Source organism: Pongo abelii, chromosome 4 (assembly GCF_028885655.2).
Source record: "Pongo abelii isolate AG06213 chromosome 4, NHGRI_mPonAbe1-v2.0_pri, whole genome shotgun sequence".
In the NCBI taxonomy this organism is placed as follows: Eukaryota; Metazoa; Chordata; class Mammalia; order Primates; family Hominidae; genus Pongo; species Pongo abelii.
This window is the reverse complement of record NC_071989.2, coordinates 188,988,065-189,014,441: the sequence shown is the minus strand read 5'-3', so window position 1 is coordinate 189,014,441 and position 26,377 is coordinate 188,988,065. Positions and strand designations below refer to the sequence as shown.

Genomic DNA, 26,377 nt, shown 5'->3' with positions numbered 1-26,377 from the left:
AGTTCTTTCATGTTTACGTAGAGAACTGGAATATCTAAAGACTTGACCACATTCCTTATAGTCAAAGCGTTTCTCTCCAGTGTGAGTTCTTTCATGTTTACGTAGAGAACTGGAATATCTAAAGACTTGACCACATTCCTTATAGTCAAAGCGTTTCTCTCCAGTGTGAGTTCTTTCGTGTTTACATAGAGAACTGGAATATCTAAAGACTTGACCACATTCCTTACAGTCACAGGGTTTCTCTCCAGTGTGAGTTCTTTCATGTTTACGTAGAGAACTGGAATATCTAAAGACGACCACATTCCTTACAGTCATAGGGTTTCTCTCCAGTGTGAGTTCTTTCATGTTTACGTAGAGAACTGGAATATCTAAAGACTTGACCACATTCCTTACAGTCATAGGGTTTCTCTCCAGTGTGAGATTTTTCATGTTTATGTAGAGAACTGGAATATCTAAAGACTTGACCACATTCCTTATAGTCAAAGGGTTTCTCTCCAGTGTGAGTTCTTTCATGTTTATGTAGAGAACTGGAATATCTAAAGACTTGACCACATTCCTTATGTCAAAGGGTTTCTCTCCAGTGTGAGATTTTCATGTTTATGTAGAGAACTGGAATATCTAAAGACTTGACCACATTCCTTACAGTCAAAGAGTTTCTCTTCGGTATGAGATTTTTCATGTGTTCGAAGGGAGCTGGAATGCCTGAAGGTGTTACCACATTTTTTTTTTTTTTTTGAGACAGAGTCTTGCTCTGTTGCCCAGGCTGGAGTGCAGTGGTGTGATCTCAGCTCACTGCAACCTCTACCTCCCGGGTTCAAGCAATTCTCCTGTCTCACCCTCCCAAGTAGCTGGGATTACAGGCACCTGCCACCACACTTGGCTAATTTTTTTTTTTTTTTAGTAGAGACGGGATTTCACCATGTTGGCCAGGCTGGTCTCGAACTGCTGACCTCATGATCTGCCTGCCTCAGCCTCCCAAAGTGCTGGGATTACAGGTATGAGCCACTGCGCCCAGCCACATTTTTTATATTCATAAATTTTCTCTCCAGTATGAGTTCTCTCATGTGTTTGAAGGTAACTGAACCGACTGAAGCCTTTATCACATTTTCGACATTCATAGAGTTTCTCTCCAGTGTGAGTTCTTTCATGTCTTCTAAGGGAACTGTGTTGACTGAAGGCTTTGCCACATTTTTTACAGTTATAGGATTTCTCTCCAATATGTATTCTTTTATGTCTTCACATGGAGCAGGGATGATTGAAGGCTTTGCCACATTTCTTACATTTATAGGGTTTCTCTCCAGTATTATTTCTTTTATGTTTCTGAATGGAACTAGAAAGACTGAGTCTTTTACCATATTTCTTAAACACATCAAAGATTTTTCACCATTGTGAGCTCTTTTATGTCTTTGAAAGTAACTACAAAAACTGAATCGTTTCCCACATTTCCTACATTCACAGGGTTTCTCTTCAGCATGAGCACCTTTAGGTTATGAAGGTAACCAGAATGTCCAAAGGCTTTACCACATTACTGACATTTATAAGGTTTTTTCCCACTGTGAGTTCTTTTATGTTTTTGAAAAGAACTGCAAAATCTCAAGGCTTTACCACCTTTCTTCCATTCACAGGGTTTTTCTCCATTGTCAATTACTTTGTGTCTTTGAAGTAAACAGAGAAACTTAAATGTCTTCCCACATTTCTTACATTTATGAGGCCTATTACCAGTGTGTGTTACCATGTGTCTTTGGACATTTATGAGAGAAATGAAGGTTTTCTCACATTGTTTACATTTGTATGGCTTCACCCCACGTTTCTCACATTCATATAGTTTGTGTCCAGAATGAGATAAGATGTGCCTATTAAGGGATGAAGAACATATGAAGACTTGTCCACACACACTGCATTCACATGAATTTACATCAGCAGAAATTTTCTTCAGGTTCAGATTTGGAATCTGGCCGAATATTTCTCCACAATGACTACCTTCTTTACATTCACAGAGTCCTTCTACCATAGGACTTCATAAATTTTTTCCAGAATTATTGAAATGACTTTCGATGTTCTGGTCTTCCCATTTGTTTCCATTTCCTAGCTTCCAGGACTCTATGGCATCCTGCTTAGGGGTCTCCAAGGCCACAGGGTGACAGTCTGTGGCAGAGCCACCTAGGGCCTCCTGGCCCGAATTTTTTCTAAAAAACAACTAAAATATTGAGTGAGACTAGAGGCAGAAATAATATAATTTTATCGGAAATAGATATTCTTAGCATTCCCTGGATTATTACTGTACTAATTTTATTGACAGATTGCCATTAGATTTTATGTTCCAACAGCAAGAGGTCGTCTTTTTGCTGAATGGAAATCTGTGGGGAAGAAGCTAGTGAGAGACAAGAACAGCGGAGCCTGTTATTACAGAAATAAGCAGATGGGTTTTAGATGGTGGAGTGGTAATAATTTTTTCAGATCGGTTGTGCTAGGAAAGATTGGTTCCATCACAGCCAGTGAAGGCCTCCCTTGGGGGTAGAGCCCACCGACCCACAGAGGGCAGGGTTACCTCATCTCAAGCCTCAGGTCTGTGGCCCAAGGCCAGCGTCAGGGATAGCTCTTGTCCTCCCAGGGCTAGCTGACAGCCTCCCATCTGCCATCTAGTGTACTGTTTTTTAAAATAGAACCTTTGCTGCCATCAGATGGTCAGTTAAAATAATATATTGGTGACTTTGCTTTAAAAATAGTAACTCTAGGCTTCTGAATTAAAGATCTCCTGATGTACCATTCTATTTCTGTTCCTGAAATTTCCACAGACCTTCATATAATTTAAGGTACTCTTAATATATCTTAAATACATTTTATTTATGCTTTAGAATAATTTCCCAGATTATTAGTCTTACTACATTGGGCCTTATTCATTTTATGAGGGGAAGTGGTTTGTCTGACTTGTTCCCCCTTGGGCCCCAAGGTAAGTGGGAAACAGTGGCCTCCTGTCACTGGGAGCCTTGTGAGAGCTGCAGCGTTGGCAGGCCTTTTTTATGGAATGGTCGGTGCCTGCAGCCTGAGTCAGATGGGGCCCAAAGGAGTGTTTGGTTTGCCCAACACGAGGTATAGGAACCTAAGAAGCCTTCAGAAAATGACCCCGTTGCCATCCCTGCCTCCTGCTCACCACCCCCACCCACCTGGCATCTTGCTGTGTCCTCCCTGTCACTTTGTTCCCTCCTGCTTCCCACATCCATGGCCTTGCCAGGCTCTCCCCACATCTGTGTCCATGTGGGAGAGTGATGCACGCTCACTGTGGGGAAGTTCCAAACATTGCACAGGTGTATAAAGCAAAGGGGGAAACTCCCTCTTGCCCCCTGCCGCCCGCCCCACCCCTGCCCACATCCCAGGAAGGGAGGAGCCCTAAGTTAACTGTTTTGTGTGGACTGCACCATCCTTTGTCCCATCTACAGTACCATGCACAGAGATAGACACACTTTTAATTTTGCCTATTAAAATGGTTTAATACAAAACATAAATTTTAAGTATTTGAAAGATAAAGTTTTGCCCATGATATCCCACCGAAGTATATACTTTATATAATTCAAAAAATGATATGCAAGTAACCCAGCCCTCTGTTAGCACCTGGAGATGGCCAGTGAAAGCACACTGGTGTATGTCCTGCCTCACTCTGCATGGCACCTCTCTGTTGACTGATGTTAATACCAACATATCTGTACTTATGTCCTTTTGAACTTATATTCTTCGAAGACAGGATCACCTTGTATATAACTGTGTAGCAATTTGCTAAACAAGTAGCTTGGTTTGTTTTTTTTTTAATCAAGGATCAAATATTTCTATAAATATTTATGAAAAACAGATACCTCCACCTCCTCCTTTATTTCTCTCTCCCTAGAAGCAAACTCCTTCAGTTCACGTAGCTGATTATTTTGGTGTCTATTTCCATATTGAAATAATATGCTTAGCTCTTTGTTCATTGATCCTTTCTCAGTTTGGGGCATAAGATGCTGATTCAGCTTCTCACCAACCTAGCCCTCACCCTCGGCCTTCCTCGCCCTCCTCCCAGGCTGGCGGATGTGATGGTGTTTGGCTCATTGCATCATCGTGAGCGTGTGAATGCTTTGCACAGCAGACCTTCCCCTTTCACCTTTTGTTCCCTGGAGTTAACAAACACTTATCTTTTATTTGTGTGAGGTTTTTATTTGTTTTGGGGGGTAGTTTTCTATGTTCTTGTTGGTAATTCAACCCTAACTCTTCTATCAGGCATCTAAATCTTCTCTCAGCACATGCAGATGTCTTGGGTATTTCATCAGTTTCATCTTCTCAGGAACCTCTCCTGAGCCTCAGCCCTGTTCCCCTCTGCACTGGCTGCCCCTGCACCTGCTCAAAGGGGCTGTCCTGGATCTCCCTTGGTGGTTTTCTGGGGGTTTCCTTCATCTGCCTCCCATGTTGGATTCCTTGCTTGCTGTCCTTGTCTCTCAGATTACCCCCTTGTTTTGGTGGGACGCATCCTCCAAAAGCTTCCTAAATTGCCACAGGGGAGAGAAATTTTTTGAGGCTTCAAATGTCTGAAACTCTTTATTCTGCCCTCTCACATGATGAGTAGTGTGGTTGTGTGTAAATGTGTGTAGAATTCTTAGTTACAGATCAGTTGCGCTCAGAATGGCGGAGGCAGTGCCTTTGGTAGTGAGGCATCTAGCATGGCTCCGGAGTTCCTTAGTGCCATCTGATGACTAACCTTTTTTTTTTTTTTTTTTTTTTTAGACAGAGTCTCGCTCTGTCACCCAGGCTGGAGTGCAGTGGCATGGTCTCGGCTCACTGCAAACTCTGCCTCTCTGGTTCACGCCATTCTCCTGCCTCAGCCTCCCTAGTAGCTGGAACTACAGGTGCCCGCCACACGCCATTCTCCTGCCTCAGCCTCCCTAGTAGCTGGGACTACAGGTGCCCGCCACCACGCCCAGCTAATTTTTTGTATTTTTAGTAGAGACAAGGTTTCACCGTGTTACCCAGGATGGTCTCGATCTCCTGACCTCGTGATCCACCTGCCTCAGCCTCCCAAAGTGCTGGATTACAGGCATGAGCCACTTCGCCTGGCTGATGACTAACCTTTTTTAAGTGCTGTGGTTTTGGGTTTTGGTTTGGTTTTATCTCTGGAAACTTTTAAACTCAGTTATTTGTTCCCTGTATTCTGAGATGTTTTGATGTATGCCTTGATATGGACATTTTTTCTTCAGTTTTGCTGGGCACTTGGCCTTCAGTCTGGAAGCACATATTATAGAGGTTGAGAAATTTATATCATTTCTTTCAGAATGTCCTCTTAACTCCATTCTTTATTCTTTTTCTCTGAAGCACGAGTTAATTGACACTCATTTGCTCTTAAAAGTTCCTTTTTACAGCATTCTGTTCTTGTTGCATGGATATACTATCATCTCTGAGGATAAGCTTTTGTTGAAGGGTTTTATCACTCCCTGCATTGTCTTCCTCTACCCAGAGTTCCTTTTTTAGTGTGTTAGGTCCCTCCCTGTCACACGCAAGGCTTTCCCCAAATGTCTGGTTGGATCATGTTTAAGATTGAAACATTAGGCCAAGCACGGTGGCTCATGCCACTAATCCCAGCGCTTTGGGAGACTGAGGCCGGCAGATCACCTGAGGTCAAGAGTTCGAGACCAGCCTGGCCAACATGGTGAAACTCTGTCTCTACTAAAAATACAAAAATTAGCCGGGCGTGGTGGCAGGCGCCTATAATCCCAGCTAGTCGGGAGGCTGAGGCAGGAGAATTTCTTGAACCTGGGAAGCAGAGGTTGCAGTGAGCCGAGATTGCGCCATTGCACTCCAGCCTGAGCAACAAGAGCAAGACTTCGTCTCAAAAAAAAAAAAAAAAAAGATTGAAGCATTAAAGGCTGACTGAAAGTGCTGAGTGAATGGGTAAATTGTTAAAGAATGGGTGTCTCTTGGGCCACAGGCAGCCACAGGTGTCACCTTCTGTAGGTTTTTTCTCTGGGCACCATTTAATTTCTCTGGAGAAGGCCCCTTCAGTCCCTTGGTGGAGGGATCTAAGCCTGGCTGCTGGGGTACAGGGCTGTGGGGTGGGGCTGGGCTTCTCATGTAGCAGAGCACAGACTCACCAGGCAGCCCTGTTGCAGGCAGGCCTCGCCGTGCCTTCCCTGTTGGTACCCACAGGACTGTGCGTACGGCGCCTGTGGCCCTGCACCTGGAAGCTGGGCATCAGTTTCTCTGCATGAAGGGCCAGCAGGAGTGAGGAAGGAGTGGAGCCTCACTTCTGGGATGGAAGTGGGGATCTGGGACATCTAACTGCTACGTACCTGGACTTTCAATAAAATGAAAACTTCTCCGAGTGCTGCCCTTGCCTCGTTCCGCCTCCATAGCACCTGCGGTTCACTTGCTGAGCCTTTTCTGGGTGTTGTGGCCATTTATGGAGGTTGGCATTCCCTTCGCTCAGCTAGGGCATTTGGTGCGGCCCTGCAGCTTCCTGTCCCTGTAGCGTGGGGCTTTTCATGGGCGGCTTCAGCATGCCATGGTGGGTTAGACAGGTGAGGGACTGGCTGGAAAGAGGCCTGTGCGAGAAGGAAGGGGGAGCAGCCGGAGGAGGCAGCGAATGCTAGCTGAACGCGGTGCAGTCCTGGCCCCTCAGAGGGCTGGTCCAGACTGCGGTGCAGCTCTGACGGCCTCCAGTGTCACACAGGAACGGGCCTGCCTCAGCACCCCTGCCCGGTCGCCCCCTGGCTGACGGCTCTGTGGGAGGTATGCCCTGGCAGGGACAGAGCGTGGGTGCAGACACCGCACTGGGCCATCGGTCACTCTCACTCCTGTGGCGGGAGACCAAGGAGTGCATTTCCGTGGCCCCCACAGTCCACCCTGGCCCCCTCAGCTCTACTTCTCCACATAAGTTGGGAATGGCTTTCCTGTGGCGTCCACGGTTCTCTCTTCCTCAGGGGAAACCTGGAAGACAGAGGTTGGTGGGACACTCTATAGTCCCTGTCACTGTGGTTTCTCTGCTGGCTCTTTCCTTGCCCTTTCCTGTTATTCAGGCCTCTGTGGCTTGCCTGGCATGTGTCCCAGGCCTTCATTCCTGGCTCTCAGTGGGCCACAGGGTCCCAGGCCACCCGGTGGCCATCTCCCCAGTCCTCAATGTGTTGCTGGAGCAGAGGCCCTTGGCAGTTGGAGTAACGCCCACACGAGTTCCTTGGCCTGTGAGTAAGAGTCATCACAATGGGAAGACCAAATGGAAACCTGAAACTGTCCCCAAGATAGTAAATCAAAAACAAGATCACACCCTGCAGGACTCGGGGTGGGTGGAGGAGATTAGTGCCACCATGGAAGCCTCAGGGGAGCTGGGACAGTGATCTCTTGCATCCCAGTCTAACTCAAGTCCAGCCCTTGAAGAAACCGCATGGATTCTGGAGAATGACCCTACACAGCCACAGGCTTACGGCACTGGCAGTCCTGGCTGCAGCTGCTGTGCAGGTCGAGGTGCAGTTGCTGGAGCAGATTAATAAGGCCTCAGGTCCGACATGTTGATTGGGCAAATGCATCCTCCACACTGATTAGAAGAGAGGCCCAGACAGCGCCCACACTGCTGCAGCTGGACAGCAATGTTCTCTCACAGCCTTGCTCTAAGCCTTCGCTAACATTCCCACCCTCCCATAACATGGCCGGAAGAGACCTGGCCCAGATTTCACTTATGACCTGACCCCTGACCCCACGAACCCCACAAGTGGAGGACCCATGATAGTGTTTGGGGTCTTCGGGTTTCAGTGTCTACTTAGAACTGTGTCCATTCATCCTCAAGAGTGCCTGGCTGTTCTCCTTACCCGGTGGATGGCCACAGGTACCTGTGGGGAAGGACCAGGGAAGGCCAGACAGTGGACACCTGTCATGATGTGCTCCTTCCTGGGATACCTCTCAAGCAGTGGGTCTGGATCCCAGAGTTGAGCGGGCAGTGGGGGAGGTCAGCACCTGCCCCACTCGTGCTGCGGGTGCTGTGGGTGCCCTCACTGCTGCCCACAGGGTAGCGTTGGGTTCCAGGCTCTTTGGGAGCCAAGCCCCAATCCAGGCGTCACTTGGATCTGTACTTGGCATTTGTCTTCTTTGTTCCGAGTGATTTTCAAGACTCGAAGGGGCAGAACTGTCTTTCCTCTGCTGTCTTGAAATTGAAGTGAGGCATTGGGAAGCTGCTTCAGGTTGTATTTCGGGGGTGACTAGAGAGGGTCCCAGGGTGCGGGGAGAGCACCTCCTTAGCCACCTCCCCGTTGGCCACACAGAGCACCCACTCAAGCTTGGGATTTTATCACCACAGTCTTCCAGCAGATGGCAGTAAAGTGTGCTTTTCCTGCTAAATTAGTATGTGATGACAGTTTTTTGACAGATGGCAGTGTCTTCAGATGAGCGTGTTTCTGGCGCACTGGAGTTCACAGAGCTGGCAGGCAGCCTGTGGAGATGGTTCCACTGCTGTGTCTGTCCTTGGTAGAACCAGGCTGTCCTTGTCATCCTTGCTCCTGCGGCTGTGCTGTTAGTTCTGGGTGGGCTGGGCTGCAGGGCCTGCTGGCTGGTGAAGTGTGTGCATTTCACACCTCAGAAATCAGCCTCCTGGAGAGAAAGTGCCCACTGCACACCGTCTGTGGCCTGAGGAAGCGCCTCTTTCTGCTTCTCCCACCAGCACCGAGTCTGCTTACTTTCCATCACTGCCATGTGATAGACTAAAAATGGGCATTCATTTTGGGTTTTTAAAGAAGATTTTTGTGAGATTGAGCATTATTTTATCTGTTAGTAATTTGTGTTCTGAAATGCCTGTTCTTGCCGTATTCTTTGATGTTAAAAAAGGAAACAAGAAGCAAATTCGTTCATTTGGTCTTAGCTCCATGACCGGGTCCCCACAGCGGAGAGTCCCTGGTTGAATGTGGGCTGCTTCTCTCCGGCTTTCCTTCATGCAGGGAGGCAGCCCGGCTTCTTCCTCTCAGGCCTTTCTGGGAACTGGGGGTGTCTGCACAGTACCGTAAGGTGGAATGGAGGGGCTGGGGGCCTCTTTTTGGGGCCAGGTAGAGGTTGTGACTGCATGTTTAAACATTATATATTTATCATTTAAATTTTACAGAATCTAGGAAGCCTAGAAATTTAGCAAATTGTGACTGTTGTAAATGCTGAAATGGCTTCCTGCTTGTCCTGATAACAGCACCACAGCCTTCACTGAGGCACACCTGCAACTCCCTTGTGGCCCATCAGTTGGGATGTCTTACAGTGCTAGGCAGTGTTACCGAACCTGCAACTCCCCAAGTAAAGTATCCTCACACCTTACCCCGTGTCAGTGGCTTGGCAGTTTGACATTGCAGGTCCACTACTCTTGTGAAAAGAATGGGTGTGGGTTGTTTACAAGTCACAGTTTCTAGGGTGAGTTTGCAGGCCGAAGTCCCCAAGCAAAAGTCAAATTCCTAAGGCCTGAGGAAGGGGCTAGGGTGGAGGACCAGCAGGAAGAAAGTCCCTTAGTTATGAGGGAAAAGGTTGCGGAAGTTGTGTTAAGGCTTTGCAAGTCGGGTGGAATATGATGCATGTCTTCATTCAGCACACACTTCCCAAGTGTCTGCTCGCGCCAGGCATGCTTCTGAGTGCTGGGAGCTCACACAGAGTCAGCACTGGGGAGGGGAAGAGAGGTGGCAACCAGTACATGAGCAGGTGAGTTTTTGTGCCACATACAGGTGGAGACAGCAGCACCAGTGCTGGTGGGTCTTTGTGGCGGAGGTGAGAAGACTGGAGGTGGATGATCATGGAATTGCTCTTCCAAGGAGAGAAAGAGCCAGGGGAAGATTCCAGGGTCAGAGGTTTCTAGACCTGTGCTGTCCAGTATGGCAGCCACTAACCACAAGAGGCTGTGGAGCACTCAGGATGTGGCCGTGCTGCAGTTGTAAAATACATACTAGACTTCAAAGGCTCGGTACTAAGAAGAGAATGTAAAATAGCTCAGTATTTTTCTTATGTTGATTACATTTTGGAAGGATAATATTATGGATATATTGCATTAAATAAAATATGCTGTAGGATTAAAATTAATTTCACCTATTTTTATTCATGCTGTTGAACATGGCTAGTATGACATTGTCTATGGAACAGCACTGCCCTGGACTGATAGAGAGCATGAGGACCTTAGCAAGAGAGAGTCAGAGTACTGGGGAACTCAAGTCCAGGCGTGGAGAGCGGGAGGGGGGTGTGTGCGCTGGACGTGTAGATGCATGGATGGAGGGTGGATGGGACAGCCTGAGGGCCTGCAAGACCACAGAAAGGGCAAATGAGGGCCATGAAGGTTTCCACTGGGGGTGAGGGGCACCATCTGACGGCTTTAGGGTGATCTGCTTTAGTTTCAATTTGAGAGTAAGATTTTCCAAAATTGTTCCTAAATCTCCGAGTTCAGTTCACTCCCTACACTCTCACACTGGCTTTACAACCCTCACAGATGTGAAATAGTTTATTTAGCACGCTTCATTCATTTTGCTAATTTAAGCCATTTCTTTCCTAGGATTTGAAGCCTAGCAACATTGTTGTGAAATCGGACTGCAGCCTGAAGATCCTTGACTTTGGCCTGGCCCGGACAGCATGCACTAACTTCATGATGACCCCTTACGTGGTGACACGGTACTACCGGGCGCCCGAAGTCATCCTGGGCATGGGCTACAAAGAGAACGGTGAGCGCAGCCGGGGCTGGGAGAGGCTGGGATGCTGAGAAATGGCTCTAGCGGTGGGCTCGAGTTTTTTCTCTTTCCTTTGAAACATATGATGTATACTGTGGGGACTGTTACACGTAGAATATAGCATGATCCAGAGATAAGAAATAATTGTGTTTTTCCATTGGTTAAAATCATTCTCTTTTAAAAATTCACTTAAATTATTATTTTTGAACTTTGTGATCAGAGTTAACCTACCTATAGCCAAGTGTGCAGATCCTGAGTGTGCAGCTCAGCTGAGGTGAGCACACCCACAGCACCAGCAGCTCTGGCCTCGCCATGGACCCCTCTCCTCACAGCCCACGAGGATGGCCGATCTCCTGGTCTCCAGTGCCGTGGATCAGCTTTATTTGTTGGTCTGCATACTGTTTTTTTGAATTTGATATAAATAGAATAATACATGTTCTCATGTAAAATTGGTGTCTTTTTACATGAAAACTTAGCTTATTCTAGCAATATCAGAGCTCTTTGAAACTTGGCTTTTAGCAAATTTGTTGAAAATAACGAAATCACGCTTACTTGTTTTTAAAAAGACTGAAAGTTTGCCCAGGTCATCTGAAATGAGTTTTGCTACAGGTTCATCTTGCTGCGTTGTAGCTTGTGTTCCCACCTGAGAGGCACAGCTTCATGTGCTTCCTGTGGAAGGGAGAGAAAACTTGATCCCCTGTTCACTTCTCCCCTCGGCCCACCAGCAGGGCGCTTAGAGGCCTCTGCTGTCTGTCTGAGGCCCCACAGATGAGGGTGGGCACCGTGAAAGTCGAAGTCTGGGCCCCTCTAGCAGGGCCTCCCCTGCAGTCCTGCAAGCCAGCCAGCCTGTGCCGCCAGTTCCCCCACTGAGTGCTGTTGCCTGTCTGACGGGGCAGTCTAAAAAATGATCGCTCAGGAGGTGTGGTGTCAGCAATGCACAGAGGCTCCCACTGGCAAACTAGTGACGTGTACCGGGTTTGTCTCTGGGAGGGGGTTTGAAGAAAAGATGGGGGACTCTAGCTGGTTTTTAATCCCCTGGTGTTTGGTAGTGGACATCTGGTCTGTCGGGTGCATCATGGCAGAAATGGTCCTCCATAAAGTCCTGTTCCCGGGAAGAGACTGTATCCTTCACGGGGGACCTGGCACTTGGCCATGGAGGCTGGGGGCGGGCGTGTGACCCTGAAAAGCTTTGTGTTCACAGGCACTTCTTGTTTCTGGTTTTTTGTTTGTTTGTTTGTTTTAAGCTATAAAGTATTGGACTCTTTGGCACTAAAACCCCAGATTGCTACAAACTGAAGGCTAAAATAGAGGTCAGCAATCATTCATATTATGTAAAATGTCACCCTTAGCTAGCAGTTTATTTTTCCATATTTGTGTGTTTAGTGCACTGTTAGAATTCCTTTTCCTCACTTTTGTTTTGTTCATGGCACTTCATAATTTTATCATTTCATTTTATTTTCAGTTGATATCTGGTCAGTGGGTTGCATCATGGGAGAGCTGGTGAAAGGTTGTGTGATATTCCAAGGCACTGACCGTATCCTTCCCCGCGACCTTGGTCCCGCCATGCTTTCTGTAATGCCTCAGGCAGCATGACCACCTGCTTACACGAGCGCTCACCAGGACAGAGTCGTAAAATCCACTCCAGACTGTGTTCTAAGGGGGGCTTTACTGTATTTGTTCGTTAGTGTCACAAACCAAGTGGTTCAATTTTATTCTTTATTTTTAACTTGACTACCTGTGATGATTTTGAGACTTAGAGTTAAGTTAAACCAATTATATTAGCTCTTAATTTTACCAAAAATAGGTGGACATATAGAAGAAATTATTTACTCTTTGATAAGTATATTCTGATATTTAAATGAAAATACTGTATTATTTAGTTTATTCCATTAATTTAACTAGGAAAGACGCTATCTAAATTTAATAGGCTAGTGTGCTTGTGTGCTTTAATTAAGTACTATTTTGTTAGTTACTGGTATGCATTGAAATATTTTCCCCCAAAGTAAGAACTGAAGCACATTACAAAAGACCTAAGTGAAAGAGAATAAAATGAAAATTTTGTGAGGAACAATATGTTAAACTTTCTTGTTTGTTACTTTGCTGACATTTTGTAGAATTTTTTTTAAAAATCTGTCTAGTGGGTTATTTTGTGACACACTGGGGAAGTCAAAATAAATGTAAGATGAAAGAGATAAACTCATACTGTAGTCGGCAAGTCATGTTGGAGATACAGCAGAAAGGAGAGTAACCACTGTAATTGTTACAGTAGCCTTCTTTCCTCATTTGCCATTCTTCCATCCTTAGTATTTTTTACCCTAACGTGGTTCTTCACATCTTCCCTTTTTCATTTGTGTTTTAACCACTTAGTTTTTCATTAGTCTTTGACTTTGTTTTCGTTATGAAAGTTTAAATTGGTCTCCATCCTTGGGCAGATTGATGGTTGCTTTTAAGGAAATCAAGCTCTATAGTCAGTGTTTTGTACGTATCTTAGGAAAATAATTTCAGATTTTAATAATTTTATCAAAGTGGTCTCATAATATAAATTCTTCACAATGCAAACTTGAAAATATTTTTATTCCTCATTTTATTTACCTTTCTTTACATTTTCTATATCATAGATTATATAATATGTCAAATTAGATATTTTATTTGGTCTACTAAATTTTCTAGCAGTTTCCATAGCCTCACCTCAGATTCACTTGTTTCAACCTATAAATAAGGACGTCTTTATTTTGCAAGTAAACTTAATTAAAAAGGGGAAAAGTTGAAAAATTAAAAGACTAATAATTTAGAAATATCTACTTAATGTTGAGTTTGTCTCAATTCTTACTCATTTTGTACCATTCCTTGTTTTATTACAAAATGTTTTCTTTAAAAAGTACAAAAATGAAAAATGTGAGTACTTTTTGGTACATTTTAGTAAGTAAAATTAAAATTCCTGCTATACATATGAACATTAATGTCAGTAATTAATGGTGTTATATATAAGGTTACCTAATGTTATTCCTAAAAGCCACACAGAGTTTAACATCATTTTCTAAAGAAAATTTTGCCAACTCTTTCAAATATTAGATTGAAATTTGGGAGATAGAAAAAAGTTGCAGAAATCAGACTGAGGCTCTCAGAGATTTGCTTTAATTTGTGACTCGGGGTAGAAAAGGAACTCCTGTCCCTACGGTGGTCTGTGAGAAAGAGAAAGCTTTAGCCAGGCCACCTCGGGCCCCAGCTCAGACTCCTCCCCTTGGCAGCCATGCATCCTTGGGAAATTTAGGGCCTCTCTGAGCCTTGGTTTCCCCTTCTGTAAAATAGGAGACCTGTGGTCTGCCTGCAGCTTCACGAGAGTTAGACAACAAGGTCCACTGGGCTTGTCGGAATTATTGTTCCCTTTCTCCCGTCCCTCTCATCTGTCCCCCGTCCCTCCCACCTGTAGGATGCTGGGGTGGAGGCCTCTTGGGGAATCTGTGGGTCTTCTCTCACAACTGGTTTAATTTCTAGTCCTTTATCATTAACCCAGCAGATATTTCTCTCACCTGCCCATTTCTGGGTGCCTAGTCTGACTTAGATGCGAAGAGGCTCCTCCCAGCTGCTGAATTGAGGGTGGATCGTCAAGGGCAGGGCAGAGCAGGAGACCAGAGCAGAGGCTGCCATCATCCAGAGGAGAGGTGGAGGCCCCCAGCAGGCGGGTAGGGGTGTGGCCGGGGAGATGGGCTTGTACTCTGCTTTGAAGCTGGACCCTTCAAGGAGCCTTGCTAGGGTTTGGAGATGTCTGTTAGACAGTGGAACTCAGGGGCAAGGTCTGGGATAGAGAGATCAAAGTGGGTGTCATCCATCTGTCAGTAGCCTTGAAGCCTGGGACTGGCAGCGAGCACTTGCAGGGAGGAAGAGACCAGGACCCAGGACTTAGCCCCCTGGAGGTGGAGGGACAAAGGGAATAGGGAGGGAAATGGAGAAGGCACTCAGGTGACCCCTCCTCCTAGAGCACGGTGACTGAGGGAGGCTCATTCACGTGAGGAGATGAGGACGGAGGATTGGCTGCTGGCAGCCATGATGAGCACAGCGTTTACGGAGTGGAGGGAAGAAAGCCTGATGGGAGTATGTTTGAGAGAAAATGAGAGGCTGGGAATTAGAGACACAAGTATAGACGGCTCTTTTTTCTTTCTTTTTTTTTTTTTTTTTTTTCCCTTTGAGACAGAGTCTCACTCCATTGCCCAGGCTGGAGGGCAGTGGTGCGATCTCGGCTCACTGCAACCTCTACCTCCTGGGTTCAAGCCATTCTCTGCCTCAGCCTCCCGAGTAGCTGGGATTACAGGCGCCCGCCACCACGCCTGGCTAATTTTTGTATTTTTAGTAGGGCCAGGGTTTCACTGTCTTGGCCAGGCTGATCTTGAACTCCTGACCTTGTGATCCACCTGCCTTGGCCTCCCAAAGTGCTGGGATTACAGGTGTGAGCCACAGCACCCGACCGACAGCTCTTTATGGAAGTTTTTGCTGCAAATAGGAATAAGAAATAAAGCGATAGGTAGTGGGGGCCAAAAGAGGGCCAAAAGAAAGCAGCTACTGTGTTAACACCATCATTTACCAACGTGATGGAATGTATTGGTAGAGAGCAAAATGTTGACGATGTTGGAGAAGGAAGAGTTGAGGGAGCTCATCCTTGAGTCAGCACGGGGGTAAGGGTCTAGAGCTGAGCAGGCTTAGTGTAGCCGGGAGCCCAGATGGTTGCTGTGTGGCAAATGGCGCACAGATGCTGGGTGGGTGCATCCTGGGGAGTCTGTGGGAGTGAGCATGCAGAAGAGGTATCAAAAGTATAAGGTGGGCTGGGCGCGGTGGCTCACACCTATAATTCCAGCACTTTGGGAGGCCGAGGCAGGCAGATCACTTGAGGCCAGGAATTCAAGACCAGCCTGGCCAACATGGCAAACTCCATCTCTACTAAAAATACAAAAATTAGCTGACCGTGCTGGCAGGTGCCTGTAATCCCAGCTACTCGGGAGGCTGAGGCACAAGAATTACTTGAGCCCGGGAGGTGGAGGTTGCAGTCAGCCGAGATCATGCCACTGCACTCCAGCCTGGGCGACAGAGCGAGACTCTGTCTTTATTTATATATGTATATATGGCAGAAGGAAAAGGTGTGAGACGGTTTTCACATTTTGGCTAAATAGGTAAATAAAATGTGGGCATAATTCTGATTTGACGATATGTATGAATCAGGAGTAGGAAGGAGAATTTGCTAGTGAATTGAATGCCAGAAACCCATTCCCTGAGCAGGTCTTTTGGAAGTATAACATTTTGGAAGAGCTGAGTTCATGTACCGGTTCCCTAGGTTATTTCATGGTGATGTAAGTTCATTTTTCTAAGACATGCCTCAGTAAGCACTTTTTTAAGCTGCTGTTGATGCTATTTTTTTCTCGCTTGCATTCTCTTGTATAGCGAGTACAGTTTCAGTGTCACTCTCCCACATGTAATCCTAATTATCCCAAGCCTAACAAGCACCCTGTGGAATAGGCAAAGCTGGTAATGTCTGCATTGAACAAATAAGGAAACGGACCCCAAGGAAGCCTGACTTTCCTGACACACTGAGTGTTTAATGCAGAGTTGAGTCTGAAACCCAGGTCAGGCACTTTGATAGGAAATAAAATGCATTACCTAGGTATCGCAGTGATGGTTGGGAAGAGTCACTTCCAAGTAAAACAGAGCATCGTTTGAAAGCTGTCACTGGGCTCAGTCTAAGCCCGGTTGGTTGGTTCCCAGCTGTAAACTGAGGAGGTCAGATAGGTCTCTCCACAGGTCCCTCGAGATCCTCTGTTCTTTAGAGATCTGTGAATGAATCTAAGGTAGCATTAGTATGAAAACCGATTTCAATTTGCTTGTGTAATGTTTATCTAATTTCATGTTTAATCATTTTTGCCATAGGTATTCTTAGTTACAAGATAAACTTTATTTTGAACTAGAGTGGGAAGGTGTGTAGACTTCATTGTGTTGATTTAATAAACCATGATCATAGTTTATGAAGATGCAGAGTGTAAGAGTTTTAAAAAATAGTGTAACTTGGAAACCCAAACCTTATTTGAATATTATTTCAAAATTCTGCTGCTGATGCAGTGGGGTGGCCTAGTCGATAGGTTTAAATATTACTCAAGCGATGCTGCTGCATGTACTATGAATACAAGGCATTTCAGTTGTATTTTCCTCAAGAGACTCCTTAGATATTGATCAGTGGAATAAAGTTATTGAGCAGCTTGGAACACCATCAGCAGAGTTCATGAAGAAACTTCAGCCAACTGTGAGGAATTATGTCGAAAACAGACCAAAGTATCCTGGAATCAAATTCGAAGAACTCTTTCCAGATTGGATATTCCCATCAGAATCTGAGCGAGACAAAATAAAAAGTAAGATACGCTTTTTTTCTTATACTTGTGTTTTGTAATTCAGGTGGTGCTTTCACTCTTTCATGTTTGTATTCTAAAAACCTGTGAGTTTTGGGAGAGAAAGTCATTTTAGGCCTGAAGTCTGAGGTATGAAGGCACTGAGGAGAGGAAGCTTAAAGGTCTAGAAGCTTTATCCTCTATAAGATGGCTTAATTGAAGCCTTTGGCCAAAATAAAAATAATCAAATCAGTCTGAAAGAATCTTATGTTACAGTTAAAGCAACTGGAATTCAAAAAGTTTTCAGGTAAAAAGAACACTTGAATGCAGATTCTAGAGTCAGAAGCCATGTGATAGTCGTTCGATGAAAAACGTCCTCCCCACCTTCTCCTGCACCCTTTACTACAGTGTGGTCGCTTAAGGAAAAAGAAAAGATTTGATTCTGTCCACGTGAAGGTAAACTGTGCCTTCATCAGAAAAGCCCCAGTCTTTGCTTATTCGGGTTGTGAACTTTAATTGCCAAAACCTAGGTGAGCCTTATATTTAACTAAGTTATTGAACTTGGTTTTTTTTTTCCTAAATACCAATCTGTAGATTAAAAAAAAAAAAAAAAAGTGTAAGCTGCCAGCACTGTATACAGCTAGGCCAGCCAGAAGCATCTGTGAGTGTTTTATCCTGTGGGAATGTGAGATTGTTGTGTGGTTTAAAAAGTCTGTTCTAATTTCATTTTGATGTGACTTAGAGAAAAATACTCCCCCGTGCCTCATGCCCACACTCTGGGCAGTGCCACCCGCAGCTCGGCAATTGCCACCTTCCTTGCTGTGGTTTCCCAGCCTTGGGCCCTGCCCACACATTGGTCTGAGGCTGCCTGGTGCTCTTCCCCTCCACCCTGGGGGCCCAGGTTTCTCTTTCCCTTGTAGATCCCGAGGCGTAAAACTACATTTGGAAACCTGGTTTGTCATGAAAGTGGACATTTGACTTTTTCTTAAAAATGTTTGGGTTATGGCCGGGTGCGGTGGCTCACGCCTATAATCCCAGCACTTTGGGAGGCCGAGGCAGGCGGACCATGAGGTCAAGAGGTCGAGACCATCCTGCCTAACACAGTGGAACCCTCTCTCTACTAAAAAAATACAAAAAATTAGCTGGGCGTGGTGGCGGACGCCTGTAGTCCCAGCTACTCGGGAGGCTGAGGTAGGAGAATGGTGTGAACCCGGGAGGCGGAGCTTGCAGTGAGCCAAGATCGCGCCACTGCACTGGGCGACAGAGTGAGACTCCGTCTCCAAAAAAAAAAAAAAAAAATTGGGGGGTTATATTCATCTTGAACCTATCAAACATTTCTCAAAATTAATATATCTTTGTTCTATCTGTGCTGTCATATTTAGTTCTTTATTGTATGATTCTGTTTGTTTCATATTAACAGCATTAATTTAATATTTGTTGTCACCCTAGCAAGTCAAGCCAGAGATCTGTTATCAAAAATGTTAGTGATTGATCCTGACAAGCGGATCTCTGTAGACGAAGCTCTGCGTCACCCATACATCACTGTTTGGTATGACCCCGCTGAAGCAGAAGCCGTGAGTATCTGTTTTGAAAAGATTTATATAGAGAGGCCAGGCTAATATTTCCTTGGATCTTGTCTGTCCGTCCAGAGTGGCTACATATGGGCAGCAAGTTCTCCATTTGGGGGCTCCCAGTTACAAAAAGGCCAAGTGTTGTCTTGAGACCTGGGTCGCCTGCTCTTTTGCAGCTGGAGCCCCAGCTCAGAGGACCTCGGGAATGAACTTCCGCTTTGGTGCTACCAGTCTCCATTTTGCAGATGCTGCTGTGAGCTCATAGTTTATTAAGCATCTGTTCTGTGCCGTTGGCTTTGGTTACATCCTCTTGTTTAGGCCACTCAACCAGAGGGGCTGAGCAACTTGCTGAAAAATCACACGTCTGTTTATCCTTCCCTAAAGACATTGTGCCTCCTGGTTCCCCCGCTGGAGGAGCTCCCCTCTGAGTTTGGTGCTCACGTGCGTGTTTCTGTGTCAGCACTGGTGTGAGTGAACTTTAGCTGTGAGGGAAATCACTGCTTAGTGGCAGGCTTCCTTCATGCCATGAGTGAAATACATGTTTATGTCATGGCCTGTGGTTTTGCCATCAATTTCAACATTGTTTTATATAAAAAGAATCCAATTTATAAGCAGACTTTTGTAACAGTCCATTTATGAGTTGGACATTGGATTTGGGAGTTCTCCCATGAAGAAAATGTAAAATTTGTTCTAAGAAACAACGGTACCTTCCGTAGCTGCCAGCACAGTGCCTTGTCCGTAATGGGTCTCTGGGAAACAGCCTGTGATGATGAGTTTCTAATGACATCTGGGCAGATGTCTGTGTTTTGAGGTCAGGTGATTATTAAGAGGAACATAATAACTCTTCTTTGGTTAACTTTTTCATAATTATTTTGATTCTAAAGCTGATATAATATCACATGACAAATCTTTATTAAACCACGTGTTGAATTAAACTAAATCCATATCATAAATAGACTAGACGTCTTCCAAGCGATTTTACCTTTTTTAGTGAGGCATTACTGTTGACTTTACATATGATTTGATTTTTAGCCACCACCTCAAATTTATGATGCCCAGTTGGAAGAAAGAGAACATGCAATTGAAGAATGGAAAGGTAAAGATGGAGCTTATTTTGATCTTTCCTTATGACATTTCTTCCAATCCTGTAAAGCAGAGGCTTTTCATTTTGTGACATTTCCCTTCAGGAAGGGGCAAGAAACCCTGCGACCCACTTAGCCTCTTTCTCCCCAGTTTCCAGTAGAAAATGAAGTTGAAGAGAACAGAGTTAGAGAGGAACATTTACGAATTTCTTATCATTTGCTTCAAGAGGGAAAAATAGTATTTTTTTCATGGCTTTTCACATATTGGTTTTTAAACTGAGCTTAGTAATTGTATCACACTTATATTGATAACGTTGCAAATTGTCAGGTGATGCCAATTTACAGGCTGCATGTTACCTATAGAATTCCCAGTATATGCAGAAATGGGGAGCCAGGGCTGGGGGGGTCATGTGAACTTCTGCCTGTTCTTTTTAAGCCATGTAGTTGTACGTATGTTTTAAAATCTAGTTTGAGGGAAATTGCAGATTGAAAATATGCAAATAGGTATTACCACTATAAGATTAACCAAACAACCCACAACAAACTATACCTGTAATGAAGAGGTTGAACTAACAATTTTTCATTAAGAAGCAGGATCAGTAGTAACTGAGAACCACAGTCAGAGTGAGTCAACACTGATGATGGCTCGTGCCCCAGGGCCGTCCTGGGGTGTGGGAGTGCCGGTTACCTGTATGTGCCTGTGCTCAGCAGCGCATGCACACAGCACGCTCACTGGCCTCAGTCAGTGCTCACTGGCCTCAGTCAATGCTTGCAATGTGCTAGTGTTGGTTTATGAATACTGAAATTTTAGGCATCCCTAATCACTTACTTAGTAGGTAATTAGTTTTTCTTACAAATGAAAGTTGAGGAAAACTGAAGTTGAAATTAAGAAAAGACTTAGGCCTGTGGATTCATTTCTGGCCAGTGTGGGGGGCCCCTAACCCACATGTGGATGCTGGTTACCTTTGGAGAACCCCAAGTAACCACATACAGAAACATATTCAAATGGGTGTGAGAATATCCAATCCCTTACAGTGTTCTGTGGAAGCCACTCCACTTCATAAAGCCCCCTTATGGATCCAGAACCACCCTACATGTTTTGCTGCCTTACTAGTTGCATTGAAAAAAATGTAATGTAGTCCAGGCGCAGTGGCTCACACCTGTAATCCCAGGACTTTGGGAGGCCAAGTGGGGCAGATGGCTTGAGGCCAGGAATTCAAGACAAGCCTAGCCAACATAGCGAAACCCTGTCTCTACAAAAACTACAAAAGTTAGCCAGGCATGGTGGTGAACACCTGTAATCCCAGCTACTTGGATGGCTGAGGCATGAGAATCACTTGAATCCAGGAGGTGGAGGTTGCAGTGAGCCAAGACCATGCCACTGTACGTCAGCCTGGATGACAGCATGAGACTGTCTCAAAAAAAAAAAAAAAGAAAAGATATAATGTATCAAAACATGAATATTTTGGTCCAGGTAGACTATATTACTGAATTGACTCTATCTTAGGATTAAAAATAACAAATCGCAGTGCCTTTGGAGTGGTTCCAGTTGATTTGGAAGCAGAGTTTAGAGATACAGTGAAACTCTTTAGAAACTGATTAAGCATTTTAACTTGTATTTTTATTAAAGAGCTAATTTACAAAGAAGTCATGGATTGGGAAGAAAGAAGCAAGAATGGTGTTGTAAAAGATCAGCCTTCAGGTTAGTGATTGCTTTAATTGATTGTATGATATTTTTCTTTCCCTATTCAACTTTTTTTTTTGAGACGGAGTTTCACTCTGTCGCCCAGGCTGGAGAGCAGTGGCGCGATCTCTGCTCACTGCAACCTCCACCTCCTGGGTTCAAGCAGTTCTCCTGCCTCAGCCTCCCGAGTAGCTGGGACTACAGTCACACGCCACCATGCCCTGCTAATTTTTGTATTTTTAGTAGAGACGGGGTTTCACCATATTGGCTAAGCTGGTCTCGATCTCCTGACCTCGTGATCCGCCCGCCTCAGCCTCCCAAAGTGGTGGGATTACAGGCGTGAGCCACTGCACCTGGCCTCTTTCCTGATTCAACTTTTATAAATGGCAGCAACATGTGAAATGCCAGCCTGGCTAGCATCAGATTTAAAAACCACTGTATGAATAGCCACCCTTTTTGGCTTGTCATAGTGGTGGTGTTGGTGGTGGATGACATTTTACTGATGTGCCAGGCACTGAACTTTGTTATAAACATTTCTCTTTCATCTTTGCAATAACTGCTGTCACCTCCATTTACAGATGAAGAAATTGAATTTAAAGCCTTTTCAATGTTGATAACCCTTTGTACTGGTTCCACCCAAAATGCCAATCTAAGTAAAATGGAGTATGGTATTCTTTTGAGAAAATTGTTGATATCATTTTCCCATTTTTCTGTTTGATCTACTGATCTTCATAGTGGTGGAAGCCTCTAATGACCAGGTAGTTGTATGATCATGAGACTCTAATATGAGTCGTGTTCACTTACGTCTGAAGGATTCTTCCTGTTTACTAAATGAAACGCTCATGTTATATCATTGTCTCTCTCCCACTCCCACTGGGAAGCATGCACACACATGCGTGCAGATGTGCAGAGAGCACAGCTTACTTTTTATTCTTGAATTTTATGTTCAACATGACGTATGTGTCAAGCATCTAGAGATTATATAACTTCAGCAAGAACTTAAGTGCTTGTTAACTGAGCACACATGTATGACTGCAGACGTCGATCTCAGAGAGTGCACGTTGTATTTTTATTCAAACCAGACTAAAATATGGATAGTAGGAAGTAGGATAGTTTCATTTGCTTTAAAAGATTAAAATGTCAGTTTTCTGGAGTTATAAAACAATAAAAAATACAAAGCCACTAATTTTTTTCCTTTTTCTAGTATATAGTCTTTATTTATTGCAAAAGATTTCTTTGAATGTTGATGCTTTTTTTTCTGTAGATTTAGTGTTTACGTTATAAATTGTTACAATTCAAGTGTCTGGTGACACTTGAATCCTATTCAGGCTCAAGCTTTTGTGATACTGCGTTTTCAGATAAATACGGCTGTTTCCTTTTGGTGTCTGCTTGAAAGCAGCAGGTATTTCTTAAGTAGCTAACATGATTACACATGGCCACATATATGTTTAGCTACTGAGAAAAAAAGAAGAATCTTGCAAGGAAAGACACAGGAATATGGGACTCTTGGCCCAAAGAAAGACTCAAGGAAAAGTTCAGAAAGTCCAGCTGACTGACTTCTTGTTTATACTCATAGTTAGGATTGGGAAACTGCAGAAGTACAGAGCCGAGAAATGGCCTGAAGTCTCGTTGCCTGGATTTGCAGCAATGTCGTGCCTCAGATTTTATTATATTTGGTTTTCTTAGCACAGATGCAGCAGTAAGTAGCAACGCCACTCCTTCTCAGTCTTCATCTATCAATGACATTTCATCCATGTCCACTGAGCAGACGCTGGCCTCAGACACAGACAGCAGTCTTGATGCCTCGACGGGACCCCTTGAAGGCTGTCGATGATAAGTTAGAAATAGCAAACCTGTCATCATTGAAGGAACTCTCACCTCCGTGGGCCTGAAATGCTTGGGAGTTGATGGAACCAAATAGAAAAACTCCATGTTCTGCATGTAAGAAACACAATGCCTTGCCCCTACTCAGACCTGATAGGATTGCCTACTTAGATGATAAAATGAGGCAGAATATGTCTGAAGAAAAAAGTGCAAGCCACACTTCTAGAGATTGTGTTCAAGATCATTTCAGGTGAGCAGTTAGAGTAGGTGAATTTGTTTCACATTGTAATAGTGACACTTTCTCATCATCTGTAGCTGTTGAGGTGTGTGTGCATGTGCCACAAATGCTTGCTTGGACTTGCCCGTCTAGCACTGTGGAGATCAGCATCTAAATGCCAAATAATCTTCCAGGTAGTGCTGCTTCTGAAGTTCTCTCTTAATCCTCTTAAGTAATTTGGTGTCTGTCCAGAAAAAGTCGATTTATGTGTATTAATTGGCCATCATGATGTTATCATATCTTATTCCCTTTTATGCCATGATTTATTCTATCTTTTGTATTTCAGAAGACATATAATTAAATCTATTTAATAAATAAAATATATAGCTTTTCTTAAATTTGTGATGTTTGGGGCTGAGAATTATCACGGCTAAAACCAAGATGCTTATGTGGACATCTTGTTTTCTTTAAACTATCTTGTCTGGGATGATTGTACATTCAGCTTTACTGCACGATACAATTTTAAGTTTTGCTTAGTGCGGCTTGAAATCCTAGCTACCTTATCTCTCTTCTTCTTGGTCTTCTAGACTTCTTATGAATTTAAAATGCTACCTAGAACTTCACCTTCTTTATTAGGTGTGTAACACTCCATCTTAATTAAATATGATGGCAGATAGGTTCCTGCATCCATGGCCTAACGTTGGAGTAGAATTTTATAAAATGCTCACTAGAGATCACTGCAGTCATTTCCTAAGTGCTTCCTTTGCCAGAGACTGGCCTGGGTCCTTTACTTACGTTCCCTCATTCACTTTCCCTCGGCCAATGACACGTTCTTGATTTTCTTTCTTCACTGGAAGAAAGCAGATAAATTCCTCCTCGGTCTGTTTTCAGAGGCCAGGCTGATTCAGATGCCTGTTGCTATTGTTGCTCTCCATTGTTGGGAGGCATTCCTTTTCACAAGAATGTTCTGGGAAACTCTTCAGAGGACATGAAGGAAATACCTGAAGAGTCATGATTAACTATTGACTATTTTCTGATTTAAAACTGCTCACCTGAAATTGATACTTTTAGACTTTACCATCAGTAAATTATTCAGAATTCATTAAGATACTGAGTATGTTAAGTGTCACTGCAGAAATGGAGCTATGATGATCACATTTTGCCTGCCTGTGCCCATGATTTTTCCCTTGAGCTTATTTTGTTGCTGATTCATATCTTGTGTTCAATTATTTTGGAAGCTTTTCAGTCAACATTCTATATATAGAATGTGTTCTGAGGAGGAACTGTGATAAGAAAGTTTATTATAAATATTATCTAAAATATATGGCTCTCTCTGCACCAGTTATATCTTATTGGTTGGTCATATCACTGGAAACTGGAACCCTTGATTAGCAAAATTAATATTGAAATAAATAGTTCTTTTATATTGTGTCATTTAGACACTTTCAAATACAAAATGGTAATAATAACTTGGATTGAGGTGGAAACACCTATTTTATGGCTATCTATCTATCTATCTATCTAAACATCTTAAAATGGCCTTCTCTGTAATACACATTCTTTTAAAAGACTTCACTAAATCTATCTTTAAAAGGAAAAACAAAAGGGAGAGGTTGGAAATGCACGAGTTGCCCTGCACTGTGTGATGCTCCCTTCCCGGGAGACGTGGACGGGGGACGAGGCGCCCGCAGACGCCCTTCTGCTCAGTCCTGTGTGCATTCAGCGAGCCACTTGCCACAGATGGAGCCCGTGACGGTGTGGAGGGTTTCCTGGAAAGGCCATCTTCCACCAGGTAGAGGCGAACATGCCTAGGACAGGCCACAGGGCTCCACAGAAATACCTCACCCCAGCTTCAGGGTTCTCTCTCCTGAGCCTAGATTTGCCAGGGTCATGGTGCCACGCAAATGGTTTCAAACTGATCTCTATGGATAAATGCTGATGTTGGTTAAAGAACTGAAAAATGTGCTCAACTTTTTCATCTTTTCTATTTTATTTTTGTAATTTATATTGTACACAACCCAGGAAGTAACCATTTTGGACATGTATTTTTATAAACCAGGTAATTTATTATTATCCTGGAATTTAGACTAGGTTTGTTTCATTTGTTGACTTAGTTTTCAGCCAAGAAGGAAATGACTGTCTCCCCTATGTCCAGGTCTCAATTTCAAGTGCAGAGTCCAGAGAGCAGACAGAGTTGTATGAGAGCAGGAGAGCAGTCTGGAAACCCTGGCTGTGTGCACACTGTGCCAGCCGTGGGCCTGGAGATGGGAGCAGGTGAGATGCAGAGCCCCAGTACTGAGAGGAGGAAGCCCTCTTACAGGGCCCCTTGCCCACCCCAAGTCCGTGTCTGAAACGCTGAGCGGGTGCTGCTTCAACCCGCGTTTAACGCTGTGTAAGTCACGATAACGACATACGAGTCTATCTGGTTGATTTCTAATGTGACTCCTCTGGTATTTCCTCCCGGTAATAAATACAAGTGTGACCTTTCAGATTGCGTATCTCAAAAGTAACATTGCCTAATGTTTTATAATAAAATATATTATGTGTGTTTTGGTTGGTGAAAATAATACAGACTACATTTTAAAAGATAAATGTATAGCATGTCCAATTTTTGTGTGTTTTTACATGACAATTAGATATTTCTCCATCACCATCTCTGATGACAGATTTAACATGAACACAGATAGATGATAAAGTGTCATGCTTTTGATCAATATTAGCAAGAGGTTTCACACTGAAAGGCAGAAACATTGCTGTTTGTTTTCTTATTGAAAACATTCTGCAAATTCCTAAATCTGTGTTTTCAAAACTAATGGCAGTGAGTTTTGACTTCACCGACATACAGGTCCAATTCAGAGTATTGGTGTAATTGTTTCCGCATGAGGCGCGGCCCGGAGAATTCGCCAGTCAGCCTTAGTTGTATTACTTAACGTCATTCATGGTGCTTGTGGC

The 26,377-nt window shown here is 44.1% G+C and overlaps 1 protein-coding gene across 13 annotated transcripts in view; it reads left to right on the top strand.

The window, feature by feature from the left end:
- Positions 1-26,017, top strand: part of MAPK9 (mitogen-activated protein kinase 9) — a 60,271-nt gene extending 34,254 nt beyond the window's left edge. For 4 of the 13 annotated variants that reach the window (XM_009241374.4, XM_024247264.3, XM_054556664.2 and 1 more), the window contains 7 exons: positions 10,511-10,676; positions 12,145-12,216; positions 16,889-17,071; positions 18,497-18,621; positions 19,651-19,714; positions 21,331-21,402; positions 23,076-26,017. In XM_009241374.4, the coding sequence (XP_009239649.1) occupies positions 10,511-10,676; positions 12,145-12,216; positions 16,889-17,071; positions 18,497-18,621; positions 19,651-19,714; positions 21,331-21,402; positions 23,076-23,218 (825 nt within the window). In that variant the 3' untranslated portion in view covers positions 23,219-26,017. Of the gene's footprint in view, positions 1-10,510; positions 10,677-11,731; positions 11,804-11,926; positions 11,993-12,144; positions 12,217-16,888; positions 17,072-18,496; positions 18,622-19,650; positions 19,715-21,330; positions 21,408-22,742; positions 22,906-23,070 lie in introns of those variants that run through there. The other 9 variants (XM_009241376.4, XM_054556669.2, XM_063724437.1 and 6 more) reach the window with 6 other exon arrangements.
- The last annotated feature ends 360 nt before the right edge of the window (positions 26,018-26,377 follow it).